Below are 22456 nucleotides of genomic sequence, written 5' to 3'. Positions count from 1 at the left end.
ATTTTATGTTATGACATCTTAAAATGTAGTATAAAGGGGACTATGGAATGTAACTAAGTTCATTTAATCAATTATTGTGCTTTTAACTTGGATGCTGTTGTACTCCTGTATACTTTTACTCAACTATATTTATCTAGTACTTTACAGCTTAAGATTTATCTGTTAAAATTAAACTACTACTACAGGTAGTAGTGAAAGTTAGCTTCACCTAGACCATCTACAACATTAAAATGCTCTTACACATCAAGTGCATGGACAATATTGATAAAACAGTAAAATATGTAGGCTTGAGACATCCCTGTGAGCACCTTTGAGTAGCCTGCAGCCTACTCAAAAACTACAGTCTCCACCTGGTGGTGCGACATGTGTCTTTCTCTGCCAGGAAGTGACGTCACGACAACAACGCGCTAAGCTTTCTGGAAACATATCGGCGGAAAGGTCTCAATATGTATTATTTAAAATAATAGAGAAGCGAAGCTTATTTTTCGCAACTGCTAGACCAAGCCGGAGATATCTGCGTCCAGGCAAAGCACGGTGTTGGATTAGGTAAGTCCTTTTCCGCACTCGCCGCTACGTAGTTAGCTAGCTAGAGGCTAACCACCTAGCTTGCCTCTGTACGGTTCTTTATTGTTTAGGTTAGCCTGGTTAGCTACAAGGATTAGCCTCTGTCTCTCTGTCATTCAAAACGCTGTTCCTTGAGTACCTTTTTGTGCGTTTAGTGCTTGCAAGAATACACGTTTTGGCCGTGTGGCTTTTGTCAACAAGTACAGCTTATGGGACGTACATCTTAAATAATATTATGGTTTTAAACTCTTTCAGTTTATTCTGAGTGGCTAAGGTGGTTAACAGTGGTGGAATGTAACTAAGTACATTTATTCAAGTACTATGCTTCTTAGATATTCCTATGGCGTACTCAAGTACAAATTTGAGGTATTTTTTATTTTCTACCTCAATACATTTCTGAGAGAAATATTGAACTTTTTCTGTTGTAGTTGTGAGTTTGGAGTTGTGGGGGGTCACAACATGTTTATGCTCTTTATCAAGCTATTACCTTTATATATTCAATCACATCCCTTTCCCACAGATTTGTGTAGTGATGGCAGCTTCCTTACCCCAGAAGCCGGGTATGGCAGGGATGCCCTCTCAGCAGCAGCCCCACCTACCCCCCAGTGCTGCCTCAGCCCAAGGTCAGCAGCCCATGCCCCCCCAGGGAGCCCTGAGAGAGATCTCCCCAGTGTTCCTCTGTCGGATTGGTCAGGAGACCGTCCAGGACATTGTTACTCGCACGATGGAGATCTTCCAGATCACACGAGCCACGCAAGTAATGGACATTGCTGTGTGTCTTGCACTGTCAGCTAGCTGTAGATACTATATCTCTTGTTCTGAAGCTTACAACTGTATCACACAGTCCTCATCAGTATTCTGCTAATGACTTTACTACTACTACTGATGAGTTTACTTGAAAGTATTGATGTTCAAACCATGGATTCTGAACACCTCCAAGACTTTTAATTCATGTTCAGTTAAAATTAAATGATAAGTATAAATATTTTTACAAAATGCAAGCTGTAAATTCCTAGAGCCTAAGGTGTTGTTTTGCAGTTGCTTCATTTTTGTTAACAACAAACTTGAAAAAATACGAGAATCATTTTTTATGTTATAATAGTATCAAATTGTGCCAACAGATAAACTGCAAACTTCAAATGTTTGGTATTCAGGTTATAATATAGTTGACTAACTAGTTAATACTAGTTTTGTCTACTTCTATCTACACAGAATAGGCCAGAACAGAATATTAAAATTACAATTAAAATTCTTCACTGTCATGATAGATCACAATTTTTGTGCACAGAATATCGTAATTAGTTTTCTGAGATATCTTGCAGTAGTTACTAATAGAAAAATGGGAAAGTGAGAAAGTGTGTTTTAGTGTCTCAGGTGTGTGTGGACATTAACTGAATCGCTGATGCTTTTCGAGCTTACAAGGTTCCTCTATCCTCTGTCAGTCTGCATTTGTCCTGTCTTCCTTTCTGGTGTATCTGCTTGGCATGCTTGTCAGCATCTGTCTCACTCATCCGTCTACCTCCACCTGACTTGTGTCTCTAATTGTCTCTCGCTGTGTTTCTCAGTTTATCACTGACCTCTTCCAGCTTGTCCTTGTCCTTCAAACTGAGTGAGTTTTTTTTTCTGAGCTGAAAACTCAGACTTTACCCAGGCTCGATAGATCAACGTCCACATGCTAATATCTCACATACTGCAAAAACCAAGGAGAGGGGAAAATTCCAGATAGTGTTTTACAGTATCAACTTTTACATTACAGTATACATATGTCTAGTGTTGTTCAAATTGGACAAAAATGACATGGGTTCAAACCATTCAAATATTTATTTTTGTGTATTATGTCCATAAGAGGGCAAACCAATACCACTAGTATAGGTGCTCATGTAGGTGCATACTTTTTGAGACGTCCGCTCAGGTTGCTAGAGCTGGAATGATAGGCTAGGCTAACTGTAACTGATGTTGCTTGCATACAACTCAAGGTTTCCACAATTTTGCCATCGACAGACCAAAATACTAAGTACTTCCAAATGGCATTTTAAAAATTTTAAAGTGCAACTCATCTCTCTACGGCAGAGTTGGGTTGTGAACTCTTGGCCATCAATACCAGACAGTTGTTGAGTTATTCGCTCGTTGCAGCTCAACCTACATTTCATTTTCAATCAATGAAAGTGACGATATGTGACTCCTGTTTGTCTGACCAAGACAGTCCAAGTTTGTCTGACCAAGAACTTTACCAGCAACTACTCTTTATCTGGACATTGTACAACCATCTAAACCAAAAATGTAAACAATGTTTTAACTGATCAGAGACGTCTTTGTGTCTTTGATGTAGCTTCCTAATGGTGTGACTCAGAGCCAGGCGATGTACCAGGACCGCTTTGGAAAGCTCCAGGAACACCTACGGCAGCTCGCCCTGCTCTTCCGAAAGCTTCGGCTTCTCTACGAACGCTGTGTGGAGATGACCTCTGACCTGCAGGAGGGGCCGGCAGAGGTTAGGAAGAAGCTCTTAATTTCTGCTTAGATATCAGTTTAATTTAAAAACTGCGATGACCATGTAATATAACGCTGAAGAGGAGACTTTTGCTGAAAATGGACTGTCTTTTTATCTGGGCTTCATTGAGCATACATTTATCAGTGTATTCTTACAAAGGAAGAGAAGAAGAGCTTTCTTTAAAACCTCTTTGTATGTCTTCTATCTCCTCAGCTTGTGCCATATGCTGGAGAGGAGCTGGTTTCTGTCAGAGTGGAGCCCTGCAGTTCTGCTGTCAACCAGGAGAGAAAAGAAGTTCTAGAGGTGTGTTTCTGTCTAAAGAAATAATCCTAAGTGGTAGTTAATTATCTGTGTTTGCTATATATTTAATATATCATTTTTTTCACATCAAGGTGGTGTCACATCCCATCTTATGTGCAGTCAGAAGAGCAGTTATAGAACAGTCCATAATTTTTCAGCAGTTTTTTTTTTTCTTTTATATCAGTGGTATATTCCTTGAAATCCCAGACATTTTAAGAGCTACTGAATCGAGCACAGAATAAAGGTCCCTCAATGACACCAGTACGTCTGTGGTGGTGAAATATTAAAACCTTTCAGCTCAGGTTGACATTTGTTTTGATATTAAAATTCAAAACAGGCTTTAAAAAAATACCCATTCCACATATTTTTATCAAGATGGAAAAGGTTTATATAATAAATAAGGGAACAGTGATAGTCAGCTGTACTTATCTTAGCAAGACTTAATATTAAAAAAAAAAAAAAAAAAAAAAAAAAAAACCCCTGTAAAAGCCCCTAGGTGGCAGTACTGACATAGGCCTAGGTGGCTGCTTGGTGCTTTGGGGGAAATGCAAAAATCCAACATCATTTGCAGCTTAGGTAAATATACAAAATTAGGGTGTTGTTTTTCTTTTTTTGTTGTTTTGTTTTTGTAAACATTAGACTTAATATTCTAGTGGGATCAAGTTTTCAGGCAAGTCAGGAACTTACTGCCAGGCCCCCAGTAGCAAAATAGAGGAAAATTTTACCTGAGGCAGGGAAGCTTGTTTGTTTTACCAACATCAGCAAAACCAAGCCAGTTAAAAGTAACTTATTTACTCCCCAAGATCCTCCAGCAAACTCTGTTTACAGTGAGTAAACTAGGTTCTGTCCTGATTACTTAAGAGTGGATGGATGGTAAAATGCTAAAGCTGTGGCCCATGCACTCTAAAGCGTTTGACTAATGAATGTCATATATCTTGTGTTTCACCTGCAGAAGGTCCGTCAGAAGAACCAGGAGATGAAGGTTCTGATGGATCAGATGAGGAACCTGCTGTGGGACGTCAATGCCATGCTGACGCTCAGGAAATGATTACTCCTCATTGGATCAACTGTTTTGTTTTTTTTAAAGAGACGAATCCTGCCACAGGCGTACTGACTGCATCATGGTAAACACCGGGTGAAATAAGGGAGTTTCTGTTGGATTTTGGATGTGGGACTTTTCACTTAGATGCACCTCCTTCGTGTTGGCACTTCGTCACCAAAACTGACAGCATCTTCTGTGGTTGATTATCTGTTTCTTTTGAAGCTGTTGAGGGGAAAACTAGTAATGAGATAGGATAAGGCTAAAATGATAAGCTTGTTTCAACATGTTACACTCCAACACAAAGAATTGTTCCCTTTTTTTGTACAGAGCAGCTGACAGCCTATTTTGTGATTTCTAAGTGCTCTATAACTGTTACTTTGTCACGCTGTGTTTATTCAAATAAGTTATGGACCTTTGTTTTCATACTTTTAAAATAATGAGTTGAAACCTGTATTGCCTCAGGTAAAAAAAAAAACAAAAACGTTTTCTTAAAACACTATATCCACGGTGTTTTGCCCCCAGGTGCTGACTCAACACCAGACAGACTTGAATTCACTGCAGGTAATTCTTGCAGAAAGCACAGCAGCTGATCTGACAACTGTGTTTACAATAGGAACAATCGCCCTTATTATACTCTGCCGGTTGTAAAAACACTATGGTTCAGAATTCAAATTAGCCCCTTGGCAGCTATTGTGTCTCAGGTGCTTTGTACATAAGTGTGTGTGTGTGTGTGTGTGTGCATGTGCTTAATGAGATTAGCTTCTTGAGTGCTAGACGGCACACCTGTTTACCCTGAGGGTGTTGAGGCTTGCTTGCCTGTGAATTTATTTTTGTAAACTGTTGGACAAGAGGTAGGCCTACTGGCTCCATTTTGTTTTGTATAAAATAAACATTTTAAGCTAAATTTCTGAATATATATACTTTAATGTCCTGCTTCTAAATACAGGACTGGCATACTCAGACTTTGCACGATGCGCCTCATTGTGGTAATTCCAGCCCTGAGGGCCGATGTGGGAATGCGTGTTCTCCTTCACAATTGAGATGATGCATAAGTACATCAAGGCATATCCACCTCCACATAATGATGCATATTCTGACCCTGACCCTTTGTATTCATCTTTTCTTTACACACCAGCAGATTATCTATGTAGTGCTCCTACACTACAACAAGGCATCAAAGACCCATGAGAATCCCAGAGTCACAAACACAGCTTACATGTAATACAGGGATTTTCATTGCTGTAATTATATTTAGAATAATTTACTCTGCCCAGAAAGGTTTCTCCACTGAATTTGCTAGAAGAAAAACAATCCCAGCATTTTAAAAGTGCAGGCAAGGGCATGCTACATGCCGCAAATGATGTGTACCCATCGGATAGGAAAGTGCTGCATGTGTTTACTGACCTGGGCACATGTTAATTGTTGATGAAATATAGACGTAGTAGAACGCTTAGTTGGAAGTAAAATTGAAATTATCAGTCAATCAACAGAAAATGAATTTGCAATAATGTTGACTCTGATAGCAGAAAGGTCATTTTTTAAACAAATTGCTAAAAATTCACTCCCTTTTGCTTTCCTAGTACACAAATGTGGCCAGTTACTTTATTTTTAGCTTGTTTCCTTCATGTCTGTTGAAAATATGTCCTGGGCTTCTTTTACTAGAGAGTGTTTGCTAAGTAAGGAGGGAAAAACTTGAATGGCCTGCATGACAGAGTTTGCATTTACAAATCATTTTATTGGTTTTACAGTTAGCATTTTGATGTGAAATGATCTGTTTCCTTGGCAACAGTCCCTGCACGGTAACGTTGAGACACACATTGACAGCCGGAGTGCATGGCACCAGTACCAGTCCCTTGGGTGCTTCTGGCATGAGATGGCTATTCCTGTCCTGTTCTCACGACAATAGCACTGACATCAGAAGTGTTCACACATGTTCCTTTATTTGCTGTCCAATAGAGATTGTCCTTTCTCAGTGACAGGCCCAATTCCAGGGACTCTTCCAAGGCCTTGAATTTCCTCCTCTGTTGTCCCACCAGAATCATGGAGGTGGGAGAATCATTTGAAGCTCCTTTCAAATTTTTCTCTTCATATTTATACGTATATCGTCCAGAACAGTCCACCAGGGTCTGTCTGATGATTGTACTTTGTCCATAATGCAAACTGATCATTTTGTCCACATCCCAGACAGTCCTTGAATGCCGCATCTTGACTCTCCACCAGTGACTGGTCCAATTGTCTGTCCAAAAGGCCACTAGACCAGACCTCCCATGCTCCCCAGCCTTTCTGTCAAGTTCACGCCCTCTCCAGGTCTTTGTACTTCTTGCGGAGGACGGACACTTGATCTTTGAAGAGCACAGGGTCCAAGCGGAACTGAGAGTGAACCAGAGGCATGTAGCCAAACCAGTTGGCGAAGGTGTTTACACACTCCTGCCGCTGGTTGAAGTGCTCCGGGTTGGCCCAGGGGACGCTCTTCGTACCCTGGGAGGAAAAACAAGACACCTTAATTAAACATCCGGCCCTGTCCTGATGTTTGCGTAAACGGCATCCACAGACTAAAGTGAATAAGACAGTTGGTCACCTACCTGCGGACTGGGCAACTCTTTGTACTGCTTCCTCTGAGCCACTTTGATTGGTGGCAGGTGAGTTACAGCAGAGACCAGGAAGTTCATCAGGATGTCCTCACAGTTGGAGGTGCGGTCCACCAGAGTCCGCAGAGACTGGGGCAGGTAGTGGGAGAACAGGTAGTGATAATACCTGTGGGACAGGTAGAAGTGTTGAGTGCACTTTTATTAAAATATGAAAAAGTGGATAGGGCATTTGCATTCAGGATATTCTCAATGACAGCAAACAGGTTAAGGTACTTCAGAGATAAAGGTGGCATTCATTAGAAATCACTTTTTATAACAAACACAAAGATCACATGTTCGATTCCCACAGCTGCTGATGTCAGAAATTCTGGGTAAGAAATAAAATCTGCTGCCTTCCTGACAACTACTTGTTATACACAACAAACAGACTTTTCTGTTGAGTAGAGTATCATTGATTTTTGCTGCAGACATTTACCAGCCTTTTTAGCACATTTTCCTGTTTAACAACAACAAGGGAAGAAAACCCACCAATAAAAGTGTAGGCACCGATTCAATAAAGGTTTTGTAGTGACATCAAAACCCTGAAACTTTCAGCTTTCTCAAACACAAAAGAAGCTTTTTTTTTTCACGTTGATATTACTGTCAAAGGTTAACTTATTGTCTATTATAGTGCCTGTGTTATACCTCCTTTAACACTGATACAGTTTTGCCAGAGGTGGGGCGATGGCGTCTAAAATCAATACACGTTATCTATCACATTTAGTTTGGAAAAGGCTTCTTGGCACCAATTTAAAAATCAATTACCTACCGCATCACTGGACTTTTCAGGCGACAACCAAATGTCTTATAAAATCATCCTTCAGTAAATACGTATAAAAAGAAGAAATGACTGAAATGTGTTTACAAAATAGGGTTTGACGAATTCATAAGCTGCTGTTTTCTCACCTTGCCACCCATTATGCTGTTATTTCTCTTGCAGGATTATTTTGACACATCTGTCGCCAGTTTGCAAAACCTGATGTTCTGTCTCACTATTATTAGTGTTTAATTACAAATTTAGGCTCCTGCACTTGCAATGACGGTACAATAAATCTCTTTAGACAAGCACATCTGCTAAACACCTAAAATAAAAACGCCATCATAGAGAAAAAAGGGATCTCTGCATAATTTATCACAGGTGGAGGTCAGGCGACCAGCACCTTTATGGTAACAGGCATGGAAACGTCTGCAGGAAAGGGTACATGGTGTGATGCATGTTGATGATATGTATCTGGGACAGTTTAACCATTTCACCGCCAGTGGGATTTGATATTTATAGTGCACAACAAACCAAACCCCTGTGGTACAATGCATATGTTTTCTATTCCCTCAGCTTTCAAGACTTGAAGATTTGAGTGCCATTTTAGGGCGTGCTGTCACTGACTCATTTTGCATGTAAAAGACCAAATTGTAGTTCCCGCAATGATCAATGAACTCACTTGACTACTCATTGTTATTTCTCTGTTTAAGTGGTGAAAAAGGGCATTTGAGGTAATGCTGATGAGTCTTAAAAATATCATTGGGCCTGACCAATGGGCTGTAAAGATTCTAATTAGCGTGAAAAAAAAGTGTTTTCACTGAAACTGCTGATAAAAATGACCACATTGTCTGAAAATGTCACAAGGTTTTAACAGCTTTTAAAGCACCCTGTCTGTGAAACTGCTGGAAGTAATTCACCCTCTTCTTTTCCTCTCGCATAATTATCCTTGATCCTATTTACTTCTTATTCCTTATTTCTTTTCAGGTTGATATTCATGTCATTACGCACCCAGCAAAGCTCTCTGAAAGGCAGTCTGTTTTGATCTGAGATGCATAATCAGTGTCTAAATTTAGGTATGTGCACAGTGTATGCTTGTGTGCTTGCTATAAGTCAACAATGAAAGCATATTAGAGGCAAAAAATGAACCTTATAGTCCAGTGTTTGTTAAATGTGAACATTTAAGAAAAAAAGCATGTGAACTGAAATACGGAATGATTTCAACAGTGTAGGTGTACCTGTGGTAGAAGGCAGCCCCGGTCAGGACGATGGAGTAGTCGTTGGTCCATTTAGAGGTGTAGCCCCAGGCACGCTTCAAGGGATCCCAGAAGTGGCTCCTGGGAGGGTAGCCCACGATCCGCTCAGGGAAGCTCCGCCACACCAAGAAGGCAAAGTTCACCTATAAGTACAGTCATGAAACACTTAGAGACTGCTGCAACTTTTTCAGGAATATTGATTTTTTTTTTTCTTTTTTTTTTGATGTGTGTGTGCTTTACTAAACACAGTGACGCATACCTCGCTGGTCAGCAGGACCGTATCCTCGTCCAGACTCAGCACTGCTTCTGTCTCTATGGCAACGTGAGGTAGGAACCGACTGGTAGTCTGAGAGCGAAATACAGTGATAAATCTTAGTTCTGGTACTGTAGGCTGAGTGTTGTCAGCCATGTGCTTTAAGAGATGATGAGAATGACTGAGAGATGATCATGTGACAGTAAATCATGTTGACTGAGTGAGATGGGTGAGAATCACTCCAGATTTTGACTTGGGAAGGGGAGAAAAAGACAGATAGTGAGAGGGAGACGGAGAAGAAAGGATGAGAATAAGTGATATTTATGAAAACAGACACCACACGGATCGGTGGACATGTCAGATATACATGGACAGGAAGAGGAGACAGAGAGAAATAGACATCAAAGGCAAGGACCAGTGGAACAGTAACAGATACAGCGAGAAAGAAATAGAGACAGATAAAACAAACTGAGCGACTGACAGTTTGTCACTCAGACGTCAGAGCGGGCTTCAGTGTGAGATGTGAGTGGTGTTGGGCCTCACCTTCCTCCTGCCGTCTGTCACAGTGAGGGGGACGGGCATGGGAGGCCATTTGCTCCTACCGGGTGGCGGCTTCTCGCTGTTCCAGAGAATGATGATCTGCAACAGCGTGTGGGGGGGGGTTACATAACACACACAGAGATAGATGTGTTAGATTGATCAGAAATAACTGCTGACATCAATCAAGCAGGAGGGCTGGCAGAGGTATGCTTCATCATCAAAATACTGTGTTAAGATCACTGGTAAAGCTTTAGTGTGGATGACTAAATGTGTACTGAAACAGTGTTTTCACCTTTTAAAATACACCACCCCACCCACGGGACACTTTGGCCTTGGTAGTGCTACTTTAGGTGTGTTGTGGTCTACACTGGATAAATTATATACTGTTTGAAAGCTCCAAGTCTCCTGATTCTATCTGTGCAAAGTATTTCATCACATATCACTGCAACAGGTGTTGACGCAGAATTGGTTCAGTCCTGTAACTATGGCTCCAAGGAGCTTTCCACACAAAAATGCAACTACAGGCCTTATATTCATGGATTTTATGCAAGGTGGAAAAATAAAATTTCTATTGTGTTTGTGCCTCTGTAATTTTGGTCCATTATCTCTTATAGTCATCCAGACCTTTTGGTTAAAAGAAAATTTAAAGAGTTGCCTCTCGGAAAAGACCAGGGGTATGACTGTAATCAAAAATATTTTCAGCCCTGTGGACAAACATCTGGGTGTCTGGTAACAGGTTAAGAGTTTCCCTTTGTGGTTACATTACGTATGTTTTTAATATTATTTACCTGCGAGCAGTACTTAGACTTGGAGACCACCTGAAGCAGCTTCATGATTGGCTGAGACTGGGAGACCAATGGGGAGACAGCATGTATGACAGCCGTGAACTCCTGACCTGGACTGACACCTGAAGAATAAGGTCACAAAAGAATAATATGAGAGTATAATAATATGAGAATAAGGGGGAATTTATTACCTTTAATAAATATTGAATATTTATTAGGATATTTGTATTAGCCCCTCAAGGATCATCAAAACTATTTAAAGCCATTATGTGTATATTTTGAAAATTTACATTTCTGGCACCCTCCAGTGCTGATATCAAAAAAATACACCGTGGTAGAGAGAAGTATAAAAATGCTGCTGAAAGCAACATATAAACTGCAACACAATTCACCAGGATTGTCCCAAAAAATTCCCAAATTTACCCCAAAAAGGACATCTGCCATCAGAATAATATGAAATATTATATATATAAAAATACGCAGAGGGGCTTTCAATCGTTAGAAATAACAAACCTTATTTGTAGCATTTACAAAATTAAAGCCTATCCAGATGAGGACTTCATGTCTACCACCACGGCTCTGACATAAGAGTCTCATCACCATTTTAAATGTACAATCAAGATTTGCATGCTGAGCAGACTCATTTGAATCAAGTGTGTGCACTTACCTAAACCCAGGTAGTAGAAAGGGAAATGTGCGAGGTGAGTCGAGTACTCTGGCAGGACCAGCAGACCTCCTGGCAGGGAGTTCCACATGTACTTGTTCCTCGATATGTGAGAAAACACACGGTCCTTAATGATCTGGAGAGAGAGACAGAAAAAAATGGATGAGGTTGGATCTGAGCTGCAACATGAGAAGCAGTGAGAACACAGTGAATTAGCTGTTGTGCTCATCTACTATAAGCCTGCACTACATTCTTTTTCCCCCTCTAAGCCGGTGGATGAGAGTCTCAGAGCTTAATGTAAACGCCACTGCAATTCAAGTCCAGACACACTTGTGTTTGCATATTATGGCAATCCCTCATGATATGCCCTGTGTACTTCCCATTTTACACCAACAGGAGGTGTCCATGCAGCAGCAACACCAGCATCCACTCGACAGCCCTGTGCCTCACTGACCTCAGGCTGACTGCACAGCTGGCTCCCATGGGTAGAGGTTCCCCTCTACATGCTGTATGTATATAAGCAGCTTATCACCAACCTCCAGAACCTTCTTTATTATCTCTAGCACAAATCCCCAGCAGCAAATACACCAGGGGCTGCCAGACTTGCATTTATAAACATCAGGGTGCAAAGCCTACCACTCACTGTGTGATTTCTTCAGATTGCACTGGGGTTAAATATATTGTTTCCCCACATTTTTCATGTGATAAAATTGACATTGGCAGTGTGCACAAAAACTGCTCATGTAAGGAGGTTATTTCTTTTCATGTAATGTCTAACCCTCGGGCTAACCTTCAAATGACTTTCTCTTAACTGGAGCAGATAACTTCGGAGTACATTTCTTTTCAGCTTGATCAAAGAAAGAGAGGTAAAACAAAAGCTGAACAGAGAATGAGCTAAACTGGACGCTACACCTGTGAAAAATCAGGGAAAATAAATCCAAGGAGTTCTCAGTTTCTTCTGAATATTGCAATGACTCTTTCAAAGATGAAACCTGACCTGTAGCATTGAAAAAGAAACATTTCTCACAGTGCGACGATAGTGAGCAGTGAGGCAGAGGCTGGCAGGTTGAGACTGATATTTGCAATGTAATGATATATCATTTCTATACATCAGGGGATTTCTCTGAGACTTGAGGCAGATCGGATGTGGACTGCTTTGAAAATCTTCACTAGACCTACAGTTCAAAACAGAGGTGAGGTAGTAAAGGAGAAGAAAGGTAGAGCATGGCGCAAGGATCCAACCCCATAATCATAATGATAGAAGGTTGGTTTGAACCGTGTTGGAAAGACTTTTTGAAAGGAGACTGATGACAGCACACAGGGGGTAAACTGCAGGAAGGTAGCAACTATGGTTGTGTGTGCTCAAGAGAAAACTGTTTACAGCAGTGGCTTCCTTTTTCTAGATGTTTTCACTGGAATGGGTAGGGCGCTGCGCATTCCTGAACAGAATTGTATGGTGGTGAAAATGCTGAGTATTCAATGTTATAGAACATTTCAATTAGGTTTCTCGTCCACATGATGCAGCCAAAAGCAACATCACCCATAAGTATATGTGGGAGCTAGACAGAAGTCCTTGTGGCGGCACTCAGGGTCAAAGTTAAGAGTTGTATTACTTGTTATTTTCACCAGCATTTAAAACCACTACATTGTGCAGCAAAATCAATTCATTCCAATGGAATTTTTCCCAATGAGTTCAGATTTTATGAACAAGCAAATGTTTGACCAATAGCAAACCTAAAGGTGCTGACCTTGGTGGGAACGGAGAGCCAGATAGTCTGAAATGAAAGAAGCTATTGTAGCTTACCCACTATCCCTGCTATTGTCACAGCATAAACTGCTCGACAGAAGAGGAATGGTATTTAGAAAGCTATGAGGAATCAATGGTACAAATACGTCTTCTGAACAAACTATGTGAATTACACTTTGTAAGTATCTGGACAGTGACACATTTTTTCTTCATCAGGCTCTGAGCTTCAGAACATTAAAATAGTGGATACTACTTTAAAGTGCCAAGCCTCAGCTTTAATTTGAGTAGGTTTACATGAATATAGAAAGAACAGTGTGGGAGATATACTCCTTTTTGCTTATAGTGTTTAGGGATTCAAAAGTAATTGAACAGATACACATGAAGTCAAACAAAGTCATCATATTTAATATTTTGTGGAAAATCCTTTACAGTCAATGACTGTCTGAAGTCTTAGACATCAGGAGATGCTTTGTTTCTTATCTGGTGATGCTCCCCCAGGCCTTCATTGCAGCCACTTTCCTTTGCTGTGGGGTCTCTCTGCCTGGTTAGTCTGGTCTTCATCAAGTGGATGCAGCTCAGTTGAATTGAGATCAAGTGACTGACTCATCCAGATGAAAAGTTCTTTGGTTGCTTTGGCCGTATGTTAAGGATTGTTGTTCTGCTGAATGATGAAATGTCATCCAGTGATGCATTTGGCTGAATCTGAGCAGAGAATGCTCCTGTATACCTCTGCATTCATCCTGCTGCTTCCATCAGCAGTGAAATCATCAGTAAATGTACCACCATGTTTGCCATACTTTCTTCTTTCCATCATTTTGATAGAGGTAGAGTTTTTTCATCAATCAGTAGAAAAAATGTTCCAGAGCTCTACTGGTTTCTTTTTGTGTGTTTTTGTGAACTGCAGCCTGCCCTTTCTGTCTGTTGAGGCTTACCAAGGGTTTGGATATTGTGGTGGATCCTCTGAGGTCATGGTCAGGAAGTCTTCTCTTGATTTTTGTTGACAAGGAAACATGTTCGCCTACATCCTGGAGACCATTTTTCACTTGCTGTGCAGTCATAATGGGGGTTTTCTTCACTATGCAAATGATTTTCTGCTTAACCGCAATACTTGTACTCCTCAGTCTACCAGGACATAGATTTTGAACCAACTACCTTTGATATCTGGTAGATTTTTGCTTTATTTAGCTTCATTATTATCTTCTTCACTTGCAAGGTCACCTCTTCACTCCTAATATTGACGGAAAGATTCAACTCAATCTAAATGGAAACTCTTAACTCTCAGTCAGCTCTGAGCCACATGTGAGCTCCTTGTGTGAATGAACTAACACTGAAAGGACACAGAACTGCCCAAAAAACATTTAGCTGCAAGAATTTACTTTTAAATCCTTGCAATTTGGACACTATGTGTTAAAAGGGCCATATCTTCCAACAGTTCTTTGATTATTCAAATTAACGCTGAGACTTCGCACTCATAGTATCCATTATTTTATTTCAAATTCAATGTGCTAAAGCTCAGAGCCTGAAGAACAAAAACATGTGTAGCCTTGAGTCTGACTACTTATGGTCTGGACTACATGTCCCATTAGCAACCAAGCTAACAAGCTTGCTAAGTGTTGTTCGATTTCTTTTTCCCTGTTCAGTAATGCTTCATTGAATTATATAATGTACAATCCTGAAAACAAAATGCCAGGAAGCTACTCTGACTGCTTCACCGTGCTAGCATGTTCCCATGTTAGCACTGTTAGCAGTGTTAGCAGATGGTCCAAGGTGGTATGTACCTCAAATGTTTGCCTTGAATTTCACACACTGTAAGTAGCACAATTTACTACCTTGCAGGGTTCACTTGAAGTGTTTCTGTGCCCAGCTCATTTTATCAATTGTACTAGAATTAATATTTTAGCTTAGATTTTTTCAGAGTTGGGTTTTGACTTTTCTGTAGATCTTTTCCTTAAATGGAAATTATCATAGCTGTCAGAAATTCACCACTCACAATTACGAGAGAGGCAAACATTTTTGCTGACTCGGTTGCTCATAATTATGGTCTGGACTGTAACGTGAACGCAGCACGTCTAGTATGATATAAGCTGAAAATGAATCGTACTGTGTCACTTCCTGGTGTGACCGGATCTTAACTCAGAGTGTGTTGAAGCTGACTGACCTCCAGCGTGGTGAGCACTATCTTGTCCACAGAGGAAAAGTAGGCTTCCCACAACATCTGGGTCCTCTGCCGGAGGGCCAGGACTCTCTCATTCCCAACTGCTCTCACTGTGGACGGCACCTAAAGAGAAAAGATGAGAGATAAAAATAAAGAAGAAGAAGAATACGTCAAAAAAGACACAAAGTTTTACTATTTTTTAAAGGGAACTATGTCTCTTAAAATAGACTGGAAAAGAGAAAAAGGAGGAAATGGCATTTAAGTGATCAAAACTGCGTAAACTATATTGAGTGGTTGCTTAATCTGGCTGCCTAAAATAAACGTTTGATATAGAGCTGATTTGAGGCCTGTTGTTCAGATAATTAGACATTAATTACAAAGGACTAAATTGGAGGGTTTTGAGTGAATCACCAAGATTGATTTAATCACTTAGAATGTTAAGCTCAGCAGCTCAATCAAAGTGGAAGAAAGCCATGTTGGACTGAGAAAAGCAGGAGCAGTTGACTCCTTTTAGTCTTCACACAGCTAACACATTTTCGAGAGCTTTCTCTGTGTTTTGTTTTTTATTCTTGTGTAAATTGCCTTGTTCCTTTAACCTCTCAGTTTCTCCTCACACTCCTCGCTTCCTCTACATTTCACTACTTCAACCGCCTTCCTCTTTCTCCCTGTCCTTTCTCCTTTTCTTTCCCCGACGCACATCTGAGGACAGCTTCACCATGTCGTGCTCAGTTTGTCCAAAGTGTCTGCCCACACTTAGCCCTTTCTGTGAAACCCTCACACTCCTTAGCCTCAGATTGTGGACGGTGTGAATATTTGTGTGTGTGTGTTTCACTGTATGTGTATTCAAATGTGAGAGTTTTGCAGGTACGCAGAAACGCCACTGATGAGGTCAACACATTCAATCCAATTCTGCCCTAATTTGAAAATGTGTCTGCTAGCCCGAGCTCTCTGGGCTTGTTCCTGTTCATTAGCTGAATGCCAATTCATGTCCTCTATTGATCGAGATCGAAGCGCATGGATGCAAAGCAGACATGATGTAATTTGTGTGAGGGAGAGAGATAAATGTTGGAGCTGAGAGTGAGCCGGCTTTGCTTGCTCATTGTGTTTATTTGTGTGAATGTGTATGTCTGTGTGGGAAGAGAGACACAGAGGATGAGTGCTTTTCCACTGAAGCTGGATTTAGGCCTCTATGGGTGTTTAATCTCAAATTGCCCCAACCTGTAGCCACACTGTTTGATACAGGTAATGCCTGCTTTGTAGCCCTGCATGGTCCATGTCTCCCTGTGTCCATGATTACATTTACCAAGTGATCTCTTTGCTTAGCACTGATATAAAGAGGATATTACTGGCCTTGGATCTGCGTAAAATAACTGTCCCCTGTTTGATTCCAGTGGGGGATCTTTGTTGCATGACATACTGTCTCTCTCTCCCCATGTGCCCTGTATGTATCTCTACTGTACTACATTTAATGAATATGATCATAATCTCCTCTTCCCTTCTTTAATTATAGCATTGAATTATGGTCAGAAGTGTTTTGCAGAACATTATGATGTCACAGTGAAGTTGACCTTTGACTGATTGGATATATCATCATTTTGTCCTATTAGACATTTGTGTTAAATTGTATCATAATTAGAGCATTCTTCTGCATTCTTCAGTTATGGCCAAAAAGGTGTTTCATAAGGTTAAAGTGACCTTTGATCTTTGACCAACAAAATCTGTGCAAAATTTGCACAAATTCCCTCAAGGTGTTACTGAGATAGGAGAGTGGAACAGACAACCTGAAAACATAAGGGGTAACATTTCCGAGCTTTGTCCAGTGCAAGCTGACCCTAAACGTGGGAACGGCAGGGAAAAACAATCTTTAGGCGTGTTGGTGAAAATTCTTCGTCATCCAGGTTGTGGTATATCTGTCAATCAGAACTGAAGCGGCCTTTTCGATTTCTGGCTGCCTTCAGCTTAGAACTTTAAGATAATTTTCTAGTATATACTGACATAAAATCTAGGGGAAAAGTAGTTTAAATCAATTTGTGTAAGTGTGTGTGTGAAAATGCGTATTCGTATTACCTGCAGCAGTAACCTCTCGTCTCCCTCAATGACAGCCTGGTTCCACTGTATGATGTCAGAAAATGGCAGCTCCCAACCGTTACTCAGCAACACGGGGATACACGCCGCCTGGACACACACACACACACACACACACACACACACACACACACACACACACACACACACACACACACGAATTTAGAGAGGTAGTGACAGTGATAATGTGCAGAACAAACGAAAAAAATTCCCATATGCATAACTTAAGCTGTGACCAGCTGCAGTTTGACTTCTAGCTCAGCTTCTCTGGCAGTCAACAACATAACCCGACATACTACAGCTGCATGAATATAATACAGGCTGTATGAGTTCAGTCCCAGCTGCTTGGCACTGTGATATCACCAGCTGAGCAGATAATATGATCAATGCTCCTGTGTGTAAATGTATGTACAGCTGAGTATGTGCGCGCAAGATCCCTATAGGGTGGCTGCAATGAGTCATATCTCCTATCTCTCCTTTCCCAGGAAGCCCTGGAGGTTTGTGGAAGACAGTAACTCATATACATGCAAGCGGTGCAGGGGCTGACTATGTGTACTAATTAGGAATAACAACTGAGGGACATGTGCAGGGAAGCAGGTAAACTGAAGGAAAAGAGAGAGGGATGTGCAGGGATGTGAGGAGAATAAGGAACCGGTTGATATGTGGAGACATCACGCTTTATTGAAGTAGATTTTTGATGTTGCTTTATCCCCCCCATTCACTGACAGGTTTTTGATGTTGTTCCACTTTTTTACTCTCCGAGCCCTCCTTTGGTCTCCCCCCTCTCTGTGCATCTATCGGTTTCTCTCTCTGTACTCCTTTTTCCACTTCTCTCCGCTGCACTCTCATCCCATCCCAGCTCTCTTCCTCTCTCTACTCAGTGTGGTCTGGAGTGTTGATAGGTCTGGGTGTTATTTTTTTTTCTCCCCACTTTTTTTTTCTAATTAAACCACCAGAGAACAGCAGCAGCAGCCAAAATGGTGGAGATCAAACGTTCTCTTCGGCCCACCGGGGGCTTCCACGCTCCTGCATTTCATCTGAGAACAGACCTGCTGAGGGACACTCGAGCTAATAGGAGGACTTGTATATATGTGTGTGTGTGTGTGTGTGTGTGTGTGTGTGTGTGTTCCTGACAGCCACAGGTTACAACAAGGTCACACGAAGACTCCCAGACTGATAATCCAAGGCCTCTAAATTTGAAATGCAGCCGAAGGCCTGCCTGACTCTTCTTCCCGAGAGATGAGGAACTCTGAGGGTGAGTTTCAAACATTTCAAGCGCCCCGCTGCCTGGAGGAAGGGTAACATGAAAGCCAATGCGCTGTATAGTTGGTTTTTGTTTGTTTGCATTGGGAGATGAAGCAGGGGAAGTTTGGGGCGAATGTGTATGTGCAGCAGTGAGCAAATGTGTGTCTGTGTATATATTGGAAAGCTGGCAGTAAGTTTGCCACCACATTGGTAATTGCCAGTTCATTTGTGGCCTTGGCTGGCATCAAAAAAAAAAAAAGAATATATATATATATATATATATATACACACACACACAACCAAAAAAATCTTGAAAACCAGCTTGGATGGAAATAAGGGAGGTGAAAGCAGGGAGAAAAAGAGTGAGGGAGGGAGGGAAAGAAAGGACAAAGAGAGAAGACAGGAGGAGAAAGGGACCATGACTGCTGGCTGCTGCCAAGCCAAGTGGGTTGTGTGTGGATTTGTCCATTCAGCAGACATCAGTGGTGGGGCAGGCTGCCACTCCTATAGATGCTTCCGGACCATTCATACACACACACATACGACTCAGAAACACACACACACACATACACACACACACACACACACGAAGCCCCAGAGAGCAGTGTGGCCAGGGAACATTGTAGCAGCCAGACAGTGTTCGGCAAATCTAAAAACAGCCACTACTGCTTCCTGCACTGGTGTGAGACTGTCGACCTGGGTGGCAGTGAGAGGGAGAGGGCTGCAGCAGACTGACTGGTTTTAAACTGTTCTCTTCACTCCCCCGCCTGTGGTTTCTTCATTGTTTGTGTACTTGCACATTTCACTGATGGGCTTAAATGAGCGATTCCAGAGTTTGTATAGGTGTGTGCGTGCCTCCGCGTGTGTTAATGGACCCATTTTAGTTTAAAAGGCCCAGCAAATAGCAAATAAAGCCTTTATGGCTAGATTTGCACTCAACACAACACAATAGTCGAGGGAAAACACTTGCAGATGTGACCATTAAGGTGTCAATAACCAAAAGACTACATAAACCACAGCTCTGGAACATAAACATTCGGCATCCTGTGCACTTCCATGTTGACTTTACTGTATATGAGCTGGATCACATTCAGTGGGGGCTGTTTCCTGTAAAAGTGTAATTTGGCCACTCTAAGTGTTGTGTAGAGGGAAATGTCCTGATGATTGTTGTGTTGGCATTCAGTACGTAGAGCTTAGCTGGTTGCTGCGTGGGCCTGAGGCAGGATGGACAACAACAGAGTTTTACATTGAACATAACAGAATTTGTGTTACTGTATGTGGCAGCCTGTGTTATAATGTTGATAACTGTGTACAATACACAATTATCAACAATCCGATATACAACATAGACTATATAGATTATATGATGGGTTATTTAGTGTTGTCCAACTTAAAGCCCCTGAAACCCCTTCTTTTTTTATTTTGGTAGGTTAAAGTAAATAAATAAATGATATACATTACATAACTTACCTAATAAACACATAACAAGAGTTATTTAAAATTTTAATTCTATCACAAGTAAATTAATGTGAACATTTTTCAGTAGTTAAACAATACATGAGCATAAAACAAAAAGAATTCATTAAACTTGTTAATTTATAACAATTCATTCATGCCACAGTCAAATATCCTGCCTGCCTGTGCAGAGAGCGGCTGCACATACCACTTCAGGTTGTGGGTTGCCAGGTTGTGGTAACAGATGCGTTGAAATTGCATGTATGGGTGTGGATTGTGTGTCTAGCTCGTGTTTCATACACAATCTGTTGACTTGGATAACGTCAGACAAACATACAAAATAATATACATACATAAGATTATTTATAATAAAGGTTGAGGGCCGTGCAAATTACAGGAGTTTCCCGGGAGAAACAACAAAGAGACTACCGGGAAAAAACGGGAGTGTTGGCAGGTAGGCTGAAAACTCAAGGTTAGCTTGATAACATTAAATATTTATGTCTGAATCAGAAATGTTGCAGTTTTGAAAAAAAAAAGAGGAAAAAACATCCTAATTGATTGAGAATTAAAGGGTTGGTGTGGTTTGATCAGATTTGACTGATACTGCTGGAACATAAGCAAAACAATCCTACAACCATAATCAGACTTTGATCCAAATATTGCTAAATCCTGATTGGTGCTTGGAGGTAAGCAATTAAATTAAGCAATGAAAACTTCAGCAGGACTGAGAAAGTTGATTGGGAGAATAGGGTTTCAGGGCCTGCAATATTGAGGAATGCAGGTGTAAAGACTGATAATGTGGCTAATGAGACTTCACTGATGAAGACTGTTGATGGTGCACAGTCTGCAGAATAATATACATTTACCTGCAGTGACTCTAGGAAGCGGAAGGAGCCCAGGCGTCGACCTCGAGGCACCAAACAGAAGGTGGAGTTGTGGAGGAGCTCCTGGTAATCAAACCTGACAAAGAGAAGAGCAATTATAACACGTTAATATACTGTATATGTACGTATATTCCATTTTACTTTGAAATCATTTTATTCTGGCTGGAAGCAGCAGAGCATATATAAGGGCATAAAAAGATATTTTTAAAGGTAAATACTCCAGGGGATGATGTGAGAGTTTGACGAGAGAGCTGTTGAAAGGATCTGTTAATTATTCCAATTTTGATTCTGAAGAAGGAAACATTTGCATAAATGTTTTTCTACTCTTGTTAAATCACCCAAGTCTTGCACAGTTACATCCTTGTAAAACACAAAGTAAAGACGAAAGAAGGTCATTGTCACATATAAGATGAGTCCAGGGAGAAAGTCTGAGAAAAATATTTCAGTTTCTACAATAAAGTCTAACAATTGGTTCAATAAGAGCTGAGGAGGTGACAGAATCAGAGTGTGGAAGGACTTTTTAAAAGTGCATGAGGATACTCTACGTGTTAAGAGAGCAGTGTGTAACCTGACCTGACTGTAAATATATTGTTTGTTATTCAGCTCTGAAAAAGCCAACAGAAAATTGCAGCCCTTATTGACTGAAATAACCAAATGATAGCAAAGAAATCTAATAATCAGACTGCCAGTGTGGCAACCTCCGATATATGATATATAACATCTGTCACACATAAAACAAGATTTCTGTGGCTTTTCATTTCTGATGTCATAATGGTTCACATTACATGGAGCCATAAATCTTGTTTTTTTCCCCCCTCCACAGACATGTTGGCACCACTACAGATAGCTACTGTATGTTGGAAAATTTATCCATCACTGAGCTCATAAATAAATATGCCCTAATCTCTGTTCTCTATTGATTTGTGTTGTAGACAAGATGGCCTGAACTTGTGCCAGAGTAAGAAATTTTGAGTGTGCTACTCCCACTGGCTGCTGCTCTACGTCAACCGGGTGAGCTCCTCCACTTTCTGCTCATATTTCATACTCGCGCTTTGTAAAAAAGAAAAAAAAAAAAAAAAAGCCAAATGGAAACCCCTGCATCAATGCTCTCCTTCATCTGCTGAGTGGAACAGTAACGGACGAGTGGTGTAACGGTCTCGTGGTGAAGAAGCACACAGTGGAGTCGACAGATTGGGAAACAAACAGGCTCTTATGGGAGAGTTCAACTTTCCCCCTCACTCTGCTCCTCCTCATCTCATCACTCCACCTTATCCCCGCTCTCTCCTCTTCTTCCTCCTCCCTTCCTGCATCCAGTTTTCTGCTCCTTGTTTATTCACAGGAGGAACGTCAGTGTGAAATATGCCTGCCATTAATCTGCTCAGGCGCTTCAGTCATTTATTTAACCCTCCACGAGTGACGAGACGCAGGCCTCCTGGATGAGAAAATTGGAATTTCATTGCTGATGTTGGCATCAATTAACACTGCTACACTCAGTCCTGGACGTCCACATCTGAGTGGATGCCTCTGTGAGAGTGTATACACAAAATGAATATGTCAAAACACACCAAACGGACACACACGCATACACAAACACTGGCATCAAGTTTAC

At 41.0% G+C, this 22456-nt stretch overlaps 2 protein-coding genes across 18 annotated transcripts in view; one reads left to right on the top strand and one right to left on the bottom strand.

Moving 5' to 3' along the window:
* Window positions 1-362: 362 nt before the first annotated feature.
* On the top strand, window positions 363-5298 carry LOC139634661 (mediator of RNA polymerase II transcription subunit 30). Its single transcript, XM_071501273.1, has 5 exons — window positions 363-546; window positions 1085-1321; window positions 2894-3052; window positions 3266-3355; window positions 4305-5298. Exons 2-5 carry the CDS (start codon window positions 1097-1099, stop codon window positions 4398-4400), a joined length of 570 nt encoding a protein of 189 aa, XP_071357374.1. The 5' UTR covers window positions 363-546; window positions 1085-1096; the 3' UTR covers window positions 4401-5298.
* An 810-nt stretch (window positions 5299-6108) lies between these two features.
* Window positions 6109-22456, bottom strand: part of ext1c (exostoses (multiple) 1c) — a 214597-nt gene continuing 198249 nt past the window's right edge. For all 17 annotated transcript variants that reach the window (XM_071501257.1, XM_071501258.1, XM_071501248.1 and 14 more), the window contains 10 exons: window positions 20830-20923; window positions 17246-17353; window positions 15182-15301; window positions 11280-11412; window positions 10616-10734; window positions 9831-9926; window positions 9294-9380; window positions 9017-9177; window positions 6977-7148; window positions 6109-6872 (listed from right to left, as the gene is read on the bottom strand). In XM_071501257.1, the coding sequence (XP_071357358.1) occupies window positions 6687-6872; window positions 6977-7148; window positions 9017-9177; window positions 9294-9380; window positions 9831-9926; window positions 10616-10734; window positions 11280-11412; window positions 15182-15301; window positions 17246-17353; window positions 20830-20923 (1276 nt within the window). In that variant the 3' untranslated portion in view covers window positions 6109-6686. The remainder of the gene's footprint in view (window positions 6873-6976; window positions 7149-9016; window positions 9178-9293; window positions 9381-9830; window positions 9927-10615; window positions 10735-11279; window positions 11413-15181; window positions 15302-17245; window positions 17354-20829; window positions 20924-22456) is intronic.

This window comes from Trachinotus anak, unplaced genomic scaffold (assembly GCF_046630095.1).
Source record: "Trachinotus anak isolate AG129_WGS33_773 ecotype Australia unplaced genomic scaffold, CSIRO_AGI_Tana_v1 ptg000016l, whole genome shotgun sequence".
NCBI classification, from domain to species: domain Eukaryota; kingdom Metazoa; phylum Chordata; class Actinopteri; order Carangiformes; family Carangidae; genus Trachinotus; species Trachinotus anak.
This window is presented reverse-complemented; position numbering and strand designations above follow the sequence as displayed.

Bases quoted from the DNA above. Each gene is read 5' to 3' on its own strand.
- LOC139634661 (XM_071501273.1), top strand. From the start codon at position 1,097: ATGGCAGCTTCCTTACCCCAGAAGCCGGGTATGGCAGGGATGCCCTCT. The intron at 1,322-2,893 runs GTAATGGACATT...TCTTTGATGTAG, and splicing joins AGATCACACGAGCCACGCAA to CTTCCTAATGGTGTGACTCA. The intron at 3,053-3,265 runs GTTAGGAAGAAG...CTATCTCCTCAG, and splicing joins TGCAGGAGGGGCCGGCAGAG to CTTGTGCCATATGCTGGAGA.